The sequence below is a fragment of the Amblyraja radiata genome, chromosome 34 (assembly GCF_010909765.2).
Source record: "Amblyraja radiata isolate CabotCenter1 chromosome 34, sAmbRad1.1.pri, whole genome shotgun sequence".
NCBI lineage: Eukaryota > Metazoa > Chordata > Chondrichthyes > Rajiformes > Rajidae > Amblyraja > Amblyraja radiata.
The window spans coordinates 26,582,084-26,595,560 of NC_045989.1; the positions used below are offsets into that span (position 1 = coordinate 26,582,084).

Below are 13,477 nucleotides of genomic sequence, written 5' to 3' on the forward strand. Positions count from 1 at the left end.
TGCAATTTGTGATTGTAAATTTAGCTCAAGCAGCCGCTCCCGTCCGGCAGAAGGTACAGAATATTAAAAGCTATCACTACCAGACTCAGGAACAGCTTCTTCCCGTCTGTTTATCAGGCTTCTGAACGGTCCTTCCATAAGCTAGGGTACTGTCCGATTCACCTCTACCCCATTGCGGACATTGGACTTTGTCTCTGGAACTGATGCGCTACAATGCTGAGAACTATATTCTGCACTCTGTATCTTCCCCTTTGCTGTACCGATTGTACTGGAGTTTGACTTGATTGTATTTATGTATGGTGTTACCAGGTAAGGATGGATGCTGCACCAGGTATTATCTGAACTGTTTGGATAGCGTGCAGAACAAATCCTTTCACTGTAGCTTGGTACATGTGGCAATATTAAACCTGGACCTAAACCCTGACCGAAGAGGTTTATACTGACTGTTCTTTTCCACATCTCTCTGCCCAGCGTCCGGCAGCGAGCTGTGTCGTCAGGTTGATGCGAGATCCCAGCTTCCCAGTCTTCATGTACACCCTGCAGACGGGTAGACAACACCTGTTCTGTCCTTCACTGGACCACGAGCGCACCGTCATCTTCTGGAATGAAGAAGGAAGCAAAAGGTACGTCTGGCAGCATCCATCCTTACTCACCTGGTGCAGCATTCATCCACACACTCACCTGGTGCAGCATTCATCCACACACTCACCTGGTGCAGCATCCGTCCACACACTCACCTGGTGCAGCATCCATCCACACACTCACCTGGTGCAGCATTCATCCACACACTCACCTGGTGCAGCATTCATCCACACACTCACCTGGTGCAGCATTCATCCACACACTCACCTGGTGCAGCATCCGTCCACACACTCACCTGGTGCAGCATCCATCCACACACTCACCTGATGCAGCATCCATCCACACTCACCTGATGCAGCATCCATCCACACTCACCTGTTGCAGCATCCGTCTACACACTCACCTGGTGCAGTATCCGTCCACACACTCACCTGTTGCAGCATCCATCCACAGACTCACCTGTTGCAGTATCCGTCTACACACTCACCTGATGCAGCATCCGTCTACACTCACCTGTTGCAGCATCCATCCACAGACTCACCTGTTGCAGTATCCGTCTACACACTCACCTGGTGCAGCATCTGTCTACACTCACCTGGTGCAGCATCCATCCACACACCTGGTGCATCAACCTGCAGAATGTGTAGTTTATCTTGGATCCCTGTGTTACATTTACTCAGTAGATGGACGAATGGGAATAGAAATAACCATTAACTGTTTGTGAACAACCTTTGATGTAATGTGATTAACATGAGGATTATTGTACCTCAAAAAGACTGGGTTTTAGGGGTGTTATTGCCATTCCTCACGTTCTGATGAAGTGGGATGAAGGAAGTTCCGTGGTGTCGGGATGTGTCGGGGATTTCTTAGACCATCACTGACGTTGTGTGTTTGTGTGAAACCGGCAGGAACTACAGTGTGGTGAATATTGACAAAGGGCTGATAGAGGTTGACCACATCAGCTGTCCAGGAGCTGGGCTGAGCTGCCAACTGAAGCTTCACACTGCACTGTGGACCGCTACTAAGGTGAGCATTGTGGAGCACCAGAGTAGCCAGAGGAGGCTGGCACCAGAGTAGCCAGAGGAGGCTGGCACTGTATCCAGAGGAGGCCGACAGTTCTATCCAGATGAGACTGGCAGCTCGGTATCACGGCAGCACAGGGCAGCTCTCCATTTGTGTTCTGTAACACCGACAGCTGGGTTATATTTATATTACAGCTCATTTACACGTTATTTAAGCCGTTTGTAACCACTAGGCATTGCCATTGGTGGGTGGATTATTCATGGCCCTGACTTCTAATGCAGAGTGGGTTGTGTTTTACGGTCTGGGCGTTAGAGACCTGGCGGCTTTGTACTTCTTACTCTGGGTCAGAGAGAAGATGACATCTGAGGAAGTTCTCTCCTCCATCTAAGCTCGAGTGAGTACAGGCCCAGCACTGTCAAGCTCTACCTTGATGAAAGAACCTTGTGTTGGTGACATGCTTCTTGTTGACGTGTAGGACCAGAAGATCCAGGTGTACAGTCTGAAGGGGATGTGTCCACTCAAGGTGCCGCTCCGCGTACTCGATGTTCCTGCCGTCGTCACCTGCTTCCTGTCCGTATCCCGTGGAAACCAGGTAACATGCATACTCCCAAAGCCTGTCCCAATTGGCCGACTGACCAGAGGGTGGTCCAGTGATAGAGTTATAATCATTATCCCATCACATCAGGCCGACTACATCTAGTTGGAAGCTGCTCTCGATGCAGAACCATGAGGGTCCTGATCCCACCTCCTTGTGCTGACGTTGGCTCTGCCACTCTCTCTGATGCTCGGCAGCTGACAGCGATCCTCAAAGTCGAACAATCTTCCTCAAGCCCTGACCCGCACCGTGATCAGCAGCCGCAATGTTTGGAACCAGTAGGGTGATGGGAAATGGGGCTCATGTCAATAGATGTTTGAGGTCTAGAATGGGGATGAAGTGCCGAAGGGCCTGTTTGCATGCTGTTGACTCTGAAGACGCCATCCTCTCCCGCGCCTCCCTGCAGCTTCAGCAGCAGACGAACCACAATAATGGGTCTGGCTCTCCAATGCTGTTCTTCTGGCACCAGATAAGAAGACTGTTGCAATTCACAATCCATATGTCAATAATTAGACCACTGGCAAATTCTGAAATGTAATATGTTCTATTACATATATGTCAGACTGACGGCAGCCACGCTTCCGTCAGTCTGCCCCAGCGCAGCTGTGGCTACAGAAGTAGCTTACCACCACCGAGTGTGACTGAGGAGTGAATGAATAATGCGATGTAAAGCGCCTTGAGTATTAGAAAGGCGCTATATAAATCCCATCCATTATTATTCATTATTACTCCTCCTGCAATCTTACCCTCAAAGTCTTTAATTTAATCAGAACAAAGTTAACAAATGAAAAGCAGTTCCTGTCTGTTCCCAGTCCTTGTAGTAAACAGTTGTGACTTCACTCTCCCATCTTCCATGTGCACCAGTCACCATTCTTTACCTGCGCTGGGAAGAAGGGTCTTAAACCAAAACATAATCTACGCATTCCCTCCACAGATGCTGCCTGACCTGCTGAGTTCCTCCAGGCCTTAGTGTTTTGTTTAAGATATCAGCATCTGCAGTTTTATTGAATCACCATTTTATATCTGTTTATTTTAAGAATGGTGAACTATGGGGTGGTCAGTGTAATTCCCAGCCATTCTTGGAGCAGGTACTTACTAACCTGTGGGAGGTATTCAGTTCATTTGTAGTTGGGCATCACTTTGTCGCTGCCTAGTGGGATAGGGAATATAAACATCACTGGTGGGGTGGGCTTATGGGAAGTACTCTCCCACCTTTGGTGGCAATGTTTTCTTGAGTGTGTTGAGTGTGTTCCCGTACAGGGAGTCGTTGACCTTGTACTTGGACTGCCCCAGACCCAGCCCTGTGCACTGACACCCAGTGGCTCGGGCTTGTTCCACAATGTAATGATCCACATCATCACCTGTGAAGATCCATCGCTACCTTTGGTTCCTTCAGGAATTCGATCGACAGATGAGTTGACCTACACATCTGGTCTGGTCAGCTGCCCAAGAAGTTTTGTTGTGTTATTTTCATTAGGACAGCAAGGTATCACAGTGGGTAGAGCCGCTGCCTCACAGCGCCAGAGACTCGGGTTCAATCATGACCTCGGGTGCTGTATGTGTGGAGTTTGCACGTTCTCCCTGTAACTGTGTGGTTTTCCCCAGGTGCTCTGATTTCTTCCCACATCCCAAAGTCATGCAGGTTTGTAGGTTAATTGGTCTTCTGTAAATTGCCCTGTGTGTAGGGTGTGGGTGAGAAAGTGGAATAACACAGAACCAGTGTGAATGGGAGATGAATGGTTGCTGTGGACTTGGTGGGCTGAAGGGCCTGTTTCCATGCTGTATTTCAATGATTATCGGCTGGGTAAGATGAATTAGTCACAGCCATTTTCTGAGCGTGCATGTCTGTTGATTTCTTTGCCACAGAAGTCTCCGCTGATGCTGGCCGGTATGGCTGATGGGATGGTTGCTGTTTATTCCTTGGCCAGTGAACTTCCCTGGGATTGGTCTGCCTACCTGTGCTCACGTTCTGCAAACAACCTGCGGTTTAAGATTCCCGACAGCGACCGGCGTCAGAATGCTTACCCCGTCACCGACATCTTAGCGGTCAACAATGAATCGGAGGTGTGGTACACCAATGGTCCTGGGATCCTGGTCATTGACACACTGACCGTTGAGATCAGTCGCCGGTTAGAACCTTACCAGCCGCCCTCCCAGGTCATCTCCATGGTGTCTAACCTGGGCTGTGATGGAGAAGAGACGGTCTGGTGTCTGGATGACAAGACAAGTACCTTGATCATGTACCGTGCCTACCAGGTGTGTGCCCATTATGCCTGCAATGACTGCAATCCATTGAGAGACATGTTTCCCATCCAGCACCCTGTTGGTGTCATGGCAACATTAGCCATCCAGGACAGCAGTGAATCCCATCCCACAGATACAACCTTCATTGTCACTGATGAGGTTGGGACACAGATCTTACAGCATTGTGACTCTGTGACCGATTACTGTTCAATATCCTCCTGCTCTTCCTCCGCCAACAACACAAACATCCATTTCCCCTCCAGCCCAACAAGTATTCCCAATTCTCCCGACTTCGAGGGACCAGGAACGCTGAACGTTCTGGGCGGTGGGTCCCAGGACATCACCCCAACAGCAGAGAATCGGCAACAGCTGCGGGCTGTCAAAGTGCTGGCCGTGAGGGACACACTATGGGTTCCCAGGTGAGTGAGTGAGGGGCACAAGGTGAGGATCCAGGTGAGTGAGTGAGGGGCACAAGGTGAGGATCCAGGTGAGTGAGTGAGGGGCACAAGGTGAGGATCCAGGTGAGTGAGTGAGGTGCACACTGTGGGTCGGGGTGAGAGTTACAAAGCACCCGCTCACGGCGGCCCCCTGCGCGGCCCTACCCCACACCAACCCACTGCATAAATCCCTCCCTCTCCCCCCCTTCACCTCCCCCCCATCCTCCATCCCCCCTCCGCCCTTCTCTCCTCCCCCCCCCCACCCACTGACGTGTTGTTGCCATGTTCCCCCTGCAGGGAGGGTGGGGACATTGTGGTGATCGAGCTGCAGACACAGATTGGCGGTGAGTCGGGCAGAGTGGTGTCAGTGCTGAGGGCTGGAGGAATGAATGAGGACAGGTGAGAGGAACACACGGCACACGGCACCCACACGCCCGGCACACGGCACCCACACATGGCACCCACACGCCCGACACACAGCACCCACACGCCTGGCACACGACACCCACACGCCTGGCACACGACACCCACACGCCTGGCACACGACACCCACACGCCCGACACACGACACCCACACGCCTGGCACATGACACCCACACGCCTGGCACACGACACCCACACGCCCGACACACGACACCCACACGCCTGGCACGGCACCCACACACAGTGTCCCAAACACACAGCACCAATACACACACACCATGACCCAAGCGGGAGTCGTACTCATTTACGGTCCCAGATGGAGTGGTTTACTGGGTCAGATTATAATTTAACCGTGTTTATAAAACAGAACTTTGGCAAATGTATAAACTTGGAATATTTTACAATCTCATCAAGGAATCGGCAGCTACCTCCAAACACGGTGTCCTCACACTCTGCTGCCACTCCCCTCACACTTGTCGACTCACCAGAGTTCTCTGGAGTGGAACCCGGCACGGCCGTTAATACTACCGTTGCTACTGTCGTTAATACTGTCGTTAATACTGATATTGATACTGACATTGATACTGATATTGATACTGCTGTTGATGCTGCCATTAATACTGACACCACTCCCTGCTGTCCCGTTCCCCACAGCTCCCTGGTTGAGGCAGCCCTGGTGGCACAGGACACGGTGGTTTGCTGTCTGCTGGACGCGGCTGGAGAGTGGCGCCTGTGTGTGTGGAGGGGCTGGGGCTCCCAACAGTTCCAGCTCTTCTACCAGTCCCTCGAAGAGCTGGGGACGATGGAAGTCGGCATGCGCAGACGGAGGTAGCAGAGACAGAGGCAGCGGTGGGAACTCACTTTCCTCTGATCTGGAGATGATGCTTTCCATCAGCACATAGGCAGAAAAAGATCTGTGAATTAATGCTTAACGACAAAACTTAAAACAATAAAAGCGACCCTTGCCTTTGAGTGAAGCCTCTGACACTGGCCGAGAGGCGAAGGCAACATGTGGAGGAAGTTGGAGGAATCTTGCCTTCTGCTGACACACAGCTGAACTGTGGCCTCACCTCAGTCACATTCTCCTCAATGTGGAAAGCCACAGAGATCGTATGCAAAGAGTTTAAATGGACTAATTTATTTATTATGCAATAAATACAATGAAGACATTAATTGTCAGTGTGGGGTGTTGACAGGTGTGGCGTTCTGAAGTCAAACCTCCCTCAAACCAGCAGAGCTGTGTCCTTCATCTCCAGTGAAGCCGGGCACTGGGTCGGGTCAGGGGTCAGACACTGGGTCGGGTAAGGGGTCAGGCGCTGGGTCAGTGGTCAGCCGCTGGGTCAGGGGTCAGGCACTGGGTCGGGTTAGTGGTCAGGCGCTGGGTCAGGGGTCAGGCACTGGGTCTACAGTGAGGGATTTAGGGGCTCTTACAGCTTTTATTTCATTTGTGAACATCTGAGATGAATCTGCTTGGGACTTGGCTGCGTGAATTCAAAGCTCAGGTGCCCATGAACTGGTGAATTAGGACAGGCTGGTTACAACAGATGCACAGGACTCCTAAAATTACCTCTGAATGCCATGTACTAATGGAGAAAACACCATGATCAATGCCTTTTAGGGACACACCATAGCATAAAGGGGCCCTTGAACGTCACACAGCATATCAGGTGCCAGGTTACAAGCTATGCAAGTGACACTTCTTGCATATGACGTGCACAGCTTAAAGTTGTAGGACAACTTGTTCTATTTGATCTTATTCGATTGTGCATGCCGGGTTGGTTGCATTCGTCGAAACAGGGCGGGCCACGTGAAGGTTGCAATCTCCCACCCCAACAAGTGTTACTGAATATTTATGAAGAAGCACTTTGGGTTCAACTCGAACACAGCATTTTGAAAGGATGCAGCGACCAGCAGGGGGCACTAATGAGCTCCATATATAAATGATGAGTGAAGGTGAACATAGGAAACATAGAAACATAGAAAATAGGTGCAGGAGGCCATTCGGCCCTTCGAGCCTGCACCGCCATTCAATATGATCATGGCTGATCATCCAACTCAGTATCCTGTACCTGCCTTCTCTCCATACCCCCTGATCCCTTTAGCCACAAGGGCCACATCTGACTCCCTCTTAAATATAGCCAATGAACTGGCCTCAACTACCTTCTGCGGGAGAGAATTCCACAGACTCACCACTCTCTGTGTGAAATTTTTTTTTCCTCATCTCGGTCCTAAAGGATTTCCCCTTTATCCTTAAACTGTGACCCCTTGTTCTGGACTTCCCCAACATCGGGAACAATCTTCCTGCATCTAGCCTGTCCAACCCCTTAAGAAGGAACTGCAGATAAACATAAACTGCTGGAGTAACTTCAGACCTGAATCTGAAGAAGGGTCTCGACCCGAAACGTCACCCATTACTTCTCTCCAGAGATGCTGCCTGTCCTGCTGAGTTACTCCAGCTTTTTGTGTCTGATAGTCATTTATTTCCACAAACGTTGGAACTGGGGCACTAGGGGCGCTGCACTGACAGCAGCCTCTGCCTAGTCTGCCTAGTCTGCCTAGTCTGCCTAGTCTGCCTAGTCTGCCTAGTCTGCCTAGTCTGCCTAGTCTGCCTAGTCTGCCTAGTCTGCCTAGTCTGCCTAGTCTGCCTTTGGCGGTCTATAATACACCCCTATAAGTGTTGCTACACCTTTCCCACTTCTCAGTTCCACTAGATAGCCTCCCTAGATGAGCCCTCCAATCTATCCTGCCAAAGCACTGCTGTAATATCTTCCCTGACTAGCAAAGCAACACCTCCACCTCTTGCCCCTCCAATTCTATCACACCTGAAGCAACGAAATCCTGGAATATTTAGTTTCCAATCACAGCCCTCCTGCAACCATGTTTCACTGATCGCCACAACATCATACTTCCAGGTGTCTATCCAGACTCTAAGCTCATCCACCTTTCTTACAATGCTCCTAGCATTAAAATATGCACATTTAAGAAACCCCCCACATCTTATTCTGTTTATTTCCTTTTTTTTCTTTCTCTTCTTGTGTCCGAGTGCTTCCCTTTTCTGCTTCCTGCCTCCCATTCTGTCTACTAGCTTTCTCTATTTGAGTCCCTCGCCCCAACCATTCTAGTTTAAAGTCTCCCCAGTAGCCTTTGCAAATTTCCCCGCCAGGATATTGGTCCCCCTCGGGTTCAAGTGCAACCCATCCCCTCTGTACAGGTCCCACCTTCCCCAAAAGAAGTCCCAATGATCCAGAAACTTGAATCCCTGCCCTCTGCACCAGTCTTTCAGCCACGCATTTATCCTCCCTGACTAGCAAAGCAACACCTCCACCTCTTGCCCCTCCAATTCTATCACACCTGAAGCAACGAAATCCTGGAATATTTGAGGTGTGAATCCTCGCTCCATTCCTACTCTCACTGTCGCGTGGCACAGGCAGTAATCCTGAGATTGTTATCTTTTTGGTCCTTTTGCTTAACTCTCCTCCCAACTCCCTAAATCCTCCCTTCAGGACCTCTTCCCTTTTTTTACCTATGTCATTGGTACCTATATGCACCACGACCTCAGGCTCCTCTCCCTCTGATTTCAGGATATCTTGGACGCGTTGAGACACGTCCGAGACCTTGGCACCAGGGAGGCAGACCACCATCCTGGTCTCCCGACTGCGTCCACAGAATCGCCTATCCAACCCCCTAACAATAGAGTCCCCAATTACTATTGCCCTCTTCTTTTTGTCCCTACCTTCAGGAGTAACAGGGCCGGTCTCTGTGCTGGAGGCCCGTCCGCTCTCGCTACCCCCGGGCAGGCTGCCACTCCCATCCGTACTCAAACAGGAGTACTTATTTGCAAGGTGTACCGACATTGGAGTACTCATTCATCCCTGCCTCTGCCCCTTGCCCTTCCTTAGCGTGACCCACATGTCTCTCTCCCGTGGTTTTGGAGTGACCTCCTCACTCTCCCTGACCAGACAGAGGTCATCGAGCTGCTGCTCCAGGATCCTAAGACGGTCCCTTAGGAGCCCCATCTCGCTGCACCTGGTGCAGATGTGGACGTCTGGAGGGCCATCCGACACCATGACCTCCCACATCTGACATCCCGAACAGTACACTGCTCTGGCTGTCATTCTCCTGCCTTACCCTGGATCTGATACAAGTATAATACAATGGAAACTGCTGGGAGAAATCAGCAGGTATCTGACTCACAACAGCTGCTCCCTCTTGATCTTTAAACATACACTCTGAGTAAGTCTAAACTCTGCAACTATGTTCTTTACCAAGATTCTCCTGGAAACAAAGGATAAATTATTCAAGTGAACACAACCAAAACATTTGTAAATTAAAGAACTAAAGAATTGCAAGATAACTAATTCTCTTTAAAAATAGTGACAACTGGATAGATCTGGTTTTGTTTAGCATTGCACATTGGCCTGTCATTGACACCATTGTTGTTTTCTGGCACTCTGCTCAGCTTGCCATTGCTGGCACCACATTGTACCACCTTTTGGCATAATTGTTTACAGCTTTTAGTTTTTAGGAACAGTAGTATAAATATTAAACTGCAATGAACAAGGAATCTCTTTGTTAAAATATTATCTTGGCCTTTGCTTAACAATGAGTTCCCTAAAGGTTCAACTTTTAAAGGAAAGTTCCAAATGCTCAGTGCAGCATTTTAAATGATTCCTGGTGCTTTCTAGGTTGAGTAATCACTGCATTCAGGAGAGTGAAGCCACAAAAGTAGCTGAGAACACTGGATCACAGAATCGAAGTGGAGAGACAATATCATTGCTTGGACGTCCTCACTCCCAAAGGCATTGACTCAGGATGGAGTCATGTATTTTTTCGGAATAATAGTTCTGACATTAAATTGCAATGAACAAGGAATAATTTTGTTAAAATCATATCTTGGCCTTTGCTTCACTACAGGTTCCCAAATAGTTCAGATATAAAGAAAAGTTCCAAAACCTCTCATGGGACTTGGCATCTTTTCTACACGCTGTGCCCAGACTGGAGTAACTCAGCGGACCAGGCAGCAACTCTGGAGAAAAGGAAAAGGTGACGTTTCAGAGTACTGGAGTAACTCAGCAGGACTGGCAACATCTCTGGAGTGACCATGAGATGCTGCTTGGCCCATTAAGTTACTCCAGCATTTGGGGATTTTATGGTAAACCAGCATCTTCAATTCTTGTGTCTACAAGTCAGCTTTTCAATCGATGTTAGCTTAACTTGTTTATTTTTAACACTGTGGCCCAGCAAGGTGGATTGGATTAGTCCTGCTTTTTGTGTACAGTACAATTTTACAATTTGTCAGATTGATGCAATTGTGATGGGCGCATTGAAAACGAGCCATCATTAGATCTATTGCATGTCTTTAGTACAGTGGTCTGGTGCGGCTCACCTTACTAGAACTGGTGCTCTCAATCAGATTTTAAATTAATGTTATCTGAATCAATTTGGTTGAGGACATTGATGGTCATGCCGTTGTTTAATGCATCCAACACAGCAGGACTTTGATCTCATCCGTTTCAGAACACAGATCTGTCAATTGCATAAGTTTTGTCATCTTGCAGCATCATCCGTTGGACAGTTCCCTTTCCTGATTAAGGGTTTAGACCCAAAATATTAACTACCCGTTCTCCAGAAATGCTGCCTAACCCATTGGAGTTATTCCAGCATTCTGTACTTCCCTCTGAGCCACTGTTGGTCACCTGTCATGACTGTAATAATATGTGGCATATTCTGGGCCATGAGGTGACAAATTAGTGTTGTATAGAAATACTGTTGTAGAAGGTTCCCAGCACCTTACAGATATGTAGATCTGACTAATTGTTCCCTTTTAGCTGTGTCAGCGCCAAGCAACTTTATGGAGGATGTCTTCAGACACAATGGTTTATCAAAGTAGCTCCTCCACTGCATGAACTGAAACCCCAACTTTCACCACTGACTGACACGTACAATAGGAATGACTTTGCAATGTCCAAATGTGGCGTGGAACAAACATGAATGCTGGATGATTGAAGTCAACTTAAAGTTACTAATCAATGATAATGGGGCCGGCTCACTCCTGTGCCACCCTTTGGTGATAGATTTCCAACTTGCTTGACTTTATATGGCACTTCTGCTTTGGCTGCAGGCAGACCAACAATATAGACTTGCTGAAGACACAAGGATGCAGATGCTGGACTCCACAGAGAGCAGGAGTAATTCGATGGGTCTCTCCAATCCACGGATAGGAGACATTTTAGGTCAGGCTGAGTTTGAATAAGGGTCCTAACCAGAATCTTTGCCTAGCCATGTACGCCAGAGATTCTGCCTGACCCACTTAGATACTCCATCACTTGGTGTTCCAGACTTGCTGCACATATTCGCTGTTTCGAGAAGACATTTCTGGGGATCATCCAACGAGTCTCTGAGTGGAACCGAGAAATCGGAAGGGGGTGATCACTTATTTTGGGTTATACTATAGGTGCCATAAACTCAGTGGCAATAAGAGGAAGACATATGTATGGATATCAGAGACCTGGAAGAACATATGGTTATAATAGTGGTGTATTTAAAGACTTCTTCAACCTTCTTAAAGTCTCCATCAGATTTGTCCCACCTGCAGCAACTGAAGGGTTTCGGCCCGAAACGTCGCCTATTTCCTTCGCTCCATAGATGCTGCTGCACCCGCTGAGTTTCTCCAGCATTTTTGTGTACCTTTGCAGCAACTTCTTTACTGGGCCACCATCTCCCCTTGCTGAATCAACTCAACGCCATCTGGCAACTGTGTCTACAATAACCAGCAATCAATTCAGCTGGCCACCAGGACATTGCAGCTGTAGTCATGCTTCAGCCTACTGCTTCTGGCATTGGCCTGCAGAAGTGAGAGCAGTGCATTTGTGAACAAGTTGCAATGGGTTTGAATGGTGAAAGATAATATATGGGTCCCCATTGATGAATATTGTTGGTAGGAGAAGGATGGAAACATACTACATGAAACAGTATGCAGTTAGTGGTGCAGTTGTTAGATGTGAAATGTTCTCCTTCAATACACATGTAAACGTAAGTCGTAGATCTTTACTCAGAGAGTGGTAGCTGTGTGGAATGAGCTTCCAGTGAAGGTGGTGGAGGCAGGTTCGTTTTTATCATTTAAAAATAAATTGGATAGTTATATGGATGGGAAAGGAATGGAGGGTTATGGTCTGAGCGCAGGTATATGGGACTAGGGGAGATTATGTGTTCGGCACGGACTAGAAGGGTCGAGATGGCCTGTTTCCGTGCTGTAATTGTTATATGGTTATAGAAACTAAATGCTGGAGTAACTCAGTGGGACAGGCAACATCTCTGCAGAGAAGGAATGAGTGACGTTTCTGGTTGAGATCCTTTTTCAAAAGTAAGTCGTAATGTGCCAGAAGAAACTGCAGCTTCTGCCTTATATCAAACATGTCACAGGGTTAATATCTTGCTGTTATTATCTACTCTCAGCCAGTCAATGAGATGTCCCTTGTCTCCCAGGTTCTTACTTTTGCTTTAGATGCCGACATGGTGGCAGTCTGCTCCACTTTAAAACTCATTAAAATTTGTTTTTAATACCATATTTATTGATAAATAAATCAAAACAAATTGTATTCAAATTCAATAAACCAGTATGGAGACAAGTACAAAGGAATTAAAAATTTGCATGGTGATTTAAAGTTACAATTGTGCAATGCAAAAGATGGAAAACAATAGATAAATATTAAATTGCATCACATTTTAAAAACTAATAAATGAATTGTCCCGATGTGAGACTCACTACAGATCTGGAGATATTCTGGCTGTGAAGATAGTTGAACATTGCAAGCACATCCACTCTGAAGCTGCAAATCCTTGACAAATAAAATTCGTTTTCCACACGTGGTGAATTATGTTCACTTAAATTCCAAATGGTGCCACAAATAATGTTAAAATAGTATGTATTATGGGATAGTATAGATGGTCCATGAAGATCTGTTTCCATGTTGCATTACTGAAATAACAAACAATAAATTGCTAAAGTACTGTCTGAAGTTTCAATTGGGCCCACCACATGTCCACAAACCTCCACTTCTGTTCCAAAATAAAGTTCAGGTTTGCAACATTACCCCTGGGTGGGCATCAGAACACAGAGCATTTGAATTGTGAAAATTATTATTAATGAGCACATTGAAGCACATTGAAGCAC

General features: G+C 47.7%; 1 protein-coding gene across 6 annotated transcripts in view; it reads left to right on the top strand.

Moving 5' to 3' along the window:
- The window catches only part of lrrk1 (leucine rich repeat kinase 1), a 53,640-nt gene extending 47,167 nt beyond the window's left edge, over positions 1 to 6,473 (top strand). For 4 of the 6 annotated variants that reach the window (XM_033050533.1, XM_033050535.1, XM_033050536.1 and 1 more), the window contains 6 exons: positions 472 to 623; positions 1,491 to 1,608; positions 2,081 to 2,197; positions 4,067 to 4,863; positions 5,179 to 5,280; positions 5,959 to 6,473. In XM_033050533.1, the coding sequence (XP_032906424.1) occupies positions 472 to 623; positions 1,491 to 1,608; positions 2,081 to 2,197; positions 4,067 to 4,863; positions 5,179 to 5,280; positions 5,959 to 6,136 (1,464 nt within the window). In that variant the 3' untranslated portion in view covers positions 6,137 to 6,473. The remainder of the gene's footprint in view (positions 1 to 471; positions 624 to 1,490; positions 1,609 to 2,080; positions 2,198 to 4,066; positions 4,864 to 5,178; positions 5,281 to 5,958) is intronic. The other 2 variants (XM_033050539.1, XM_033050537.1) reach the window with 2 other exon arrangements.
- Positions 6,474 to 13,477: the final 7,004 nt, after the last annotated feature.